Source organism: Carlito syrichta, unplaced genomic scaffold, assembly GCF_000164805.1.
Source record: "Carlito syrichta isolate Samal-C Ts95f unplaced genomic scaffold, Tarsius_syrichta-2.0.1 Scaffold172011, whole genome shotgun sequence".
NCBI classification, from domain to species: domain Eukaryota; kingdom Metazoa; phylum Chordata; class Mammalia; order Primates; family Tarsiidae; genus Carlito; species Carlito syrichta.
Genome location: NW_007116107.1, coordinates 4,559 through 7,839, shown reverse-complemented (window position 1 = coordinate 7,839; position 3,281 = coordinate 4,559). Strand labels below are relative to the sequence as shown.

The 3,281-nt window shown below is 47.1% G+C and overlaps 1 protein-coding gene across 1 annotated transcript in view; it reads right to left on the bottom strand.

The window, feature by feature from the left end:
• RPL22 (ribosomal protein L22) overlaps positions 1-3,281 on the bottom strand; it is an 11,645-nt gene that overhangs the window by 7,765 nt on the left and 599 nt on the right. The window contains exon 2 of the mRNA XM_008051421.2: positions 1,508-1,612. Within this exon, the coding sequence (XP_008049612.1) occupies positions 1,508-1,612 (105 nt within the window). The remainder of the gene's footprint in view (positions 1-1,507; positions 1,613-3,281) is intronic.

Genomic DNA, 3,281 nt, shown 5'->3' with positions numbered 1-3,281 from the left:
GGGTCTTGAACCCGCAGGCTCAGGCAATCCACTCACCTCAGCCTCCCAAAGGCGCGGGATTACAGGCTGAGCCACCGAGCCCGGCAAGAATTTTGATTTTTGTCCTAAATAAGTTCCTCAATGTCCAAAATTCCATTATAAGCCAAGTATCATTACAATAAAATAACTGGTTGCAACACTATACTATTTAATACAAAGTGATTTGTTTTCCACTATTTCATGAAAAGGTTCAGTAGAGTTGCTGGTAGATTATCCGTGAGATGTCTCTGAATGCAAAGGGTTAACAGCTCTAGATTGAAAGAGAGGAATATCAGGGAATGAGCCAAATACAGGGACCAACTAATTGGAACAGAGCAAGGTCTGAAAAACCCAAGCTCCAATTACAACCCAGCAAGCAGGACATTAGAGTTCACAATGAGCCAGGCTCCGTGGCTCAGCCTGTAATTCCAGCGCTTTGGGAGGCTGAGGTGAGTGGATTGCCTGAGCCCACAGGTTCGAGACCCACCTGGGCAACTTGGCAAGACCTCATCTCTACAATAAATCAAAAATTAGCCAGGCGTGGTAGTGTGCGCCTGTAGTTCCAGCTATACTTGGCAGGCTGAGGCGGCAGGTTCGCCGGAGCCCAGCAGGTCGAGGCTGCAGTGGCCGGAAGCGGCCACTGCACTCCAGTCTGAGTGAGAGTGAGACTCCAACTCAAAAAATAAAATAAAGTCCATACTGAAGCCAGATGCCTAATAACTGGAAGCTGCTGCCAAGTGTCAAATGCTCTGGGCCCAGGGCAGAGGCAGCCCATAGTCAGCATCAGGGTCCATCACTTATGCCCACACACACCAAAGTGCAAGGGAGATGCTGGACCCAATGAAATTGATCTTTTGGTAACTACCGAGTAAAATCATTTTTGGAAAATAAAGAAACGGGGGTGGTGGCTCAGGTATATATTCCCAGCACTTTGGGAGGCTGAGGCAGGATGATCATTTGAGGCCAGAAGCACGGCTGAACAACAACATAAAGAGACCCCATCCCTACAAAAAATAAAATAAAAATTTGCCGGTGGCATATGCTTGTAGTCCCAGCTACCTGGGAGCCTGAGGAAGGCAGGAGGATCACTTGAGCCCAGAAGCTTGAGGCTGCAGTGAGCTATGATGGCACCACTGCACTCCAGCCTGGTGACAGAGAGAAACTCTGTGGAGAAAGAGAAAGGAAAAGAAACCAAAGGAGAGGAGGTAGTTCCCTAGCATCCAGGTGCTAGAGCTGCTCTGGTTTAAGCCCATCTCATGTATTCCTCACAACTGTTGTGTATACACATACACACACACACATACACACACGCACGCGAAAGCAAGATTTAGAAACAAATTAGTCTGCCCACATCCCCAGGGTTAAATGACAGAGCCAGAACTGTTAGGTTGCCTGTAGGCCTGAAAACAGAATGTACTCCAATAGGCTTTCACAACAGTATCTCAAAAGGTTCATGCCCATCCCAAGTGGCAGTAAGGATATAACTTACAAAATTGGCTGCATCCATGATTCCATCTTCTACAGGGTGGGTGCAATCAAGAGTGAACTTCAGAACCTGCTTCTTTTTTTTGCCCCCCTTCGCCACAAGCTTTTTCTAAGAAAGTATACAAATGACAGCAGAGGTGAACGCTCAGTCAAAAAAACCCAAATTAACAAAAGCAAAAATGTCACAGGTACAAAAGTCCATACAGATACAAACCCATGGAGCTGTGTTCCCTGGCAAGAGCACTAAGAGCCATCACACACCCAAGAGTGGCAGAGGTATAATCAGGAAGACACTGCTCTACAAGCTTGAGGGTCCGGGAGTCACGCCGTATTGATTCTAGCACCCTTGACCCATTCAAACATTCCAGTCTCCCAATCTCTACAGGCATGAAGGTCTGCTGGCCTATGAACCACAATAAAAAGAGTATTTCCTTTTATCTGCCCTAAAATTTCTTAATTCAGTTTCAAGCACTCCTTTATTTTATTCCAGGGTTAGAGCTCAGGCATACAAAAGCTGTGCATATCTGCAACAATTTTCATGTGAAATCAATCATGTCCTGTCTTCGGACTTATATCCTCATCCTTTTTTTTTTTTTTTTGAGTTGGAGTCTCACTCTGTCGCCCAGACTGGAGTGCAGTGCACACTCCCGGCCACCGCAGCCTCGACCGGCTGGGCTCCAGCAATCCTTCCGCCTCAGCCTTCCAAGTTGCCGGAATTACAGGTGTGCGCTACCACGCCCAGCTGATTTTTTTATTTATTGTAGAGATGAGGTCTCGCTGCCCAGGCGGGTCTCGAACCCGCGGGCTCAGGCAATTCACTCACCTCAGCCTCCCAAAAGCACGGGATTACAGGCTGAGCCACCAAGCCCGGCTCCTCATCCTTTTCAACTCATCACCCTTAATCCTGTCACACTCACCTTTTCAGCAACAGCAAAGAGAACTGCAAGGTATTCTAGCTGCTTGTCCACTTCCAGGTTGGACATGGTTAAGTCTAAAAATTAGGATCTTATTACCACATCACTGTCAACGACTTCTGGCCTTCTGATTGGTTGAATTTTTGAGCACTTCCAAGCCACTAGATAGAGCTCCATTTGAGGTTCCAGTTTCTTTACTCTTATTTAGACGCTTATATTAATCGTACCCCTCTATAAACCGACACCATTCAAAACGCATTTGTGCATCGTACCTACCTGCACGGCCACTTTAAAAAGCTTTGCAGAATCGAAATCTACCCTTACAAGAACTTCCCTTCCTTTATGTTTAAAAGACTTTCATCTGAAACTTATATTAACTAGGTCAACTTTTCAAACATTTAACTAGTAAAAAAAAAAGAATCTCTTTTTTTATGACGACGCTTCCCAGTAACAATCCAACAGGGCTCTTTAAGACTTAGCCCCGAAAACCCACCATCATCGAGCAAGAGGCCCACCTACGATGGGCTTGATACCTTCCACCCAGATTTCAAACCAAAATGCATTTAAAAGCACCGCCCAGGCGGAGTATTAGAGCCGGAAATGATAAGCAGGGGATCCCAACAAAAAGAGGAAAAGGAGGATCTAGGGGCGAAGAACACTGATAAACAACTTTCTCCAAATAGTCAGGGAGGGCGGCGCGCGGCCTCGTCTCAGTCCAGCTAAGGGGAATGGACTCGGGGCCTAAGCCCTCCACCAAAAGGGTCTACACAGCTGCACCCCGATTAGCTGATTTCGCCGAGGAATGCTAAAAGCACCCCAAGCCCAGGCCTCCGACCCGGCCCCCCTCCGCGGATCCGGCCCCGA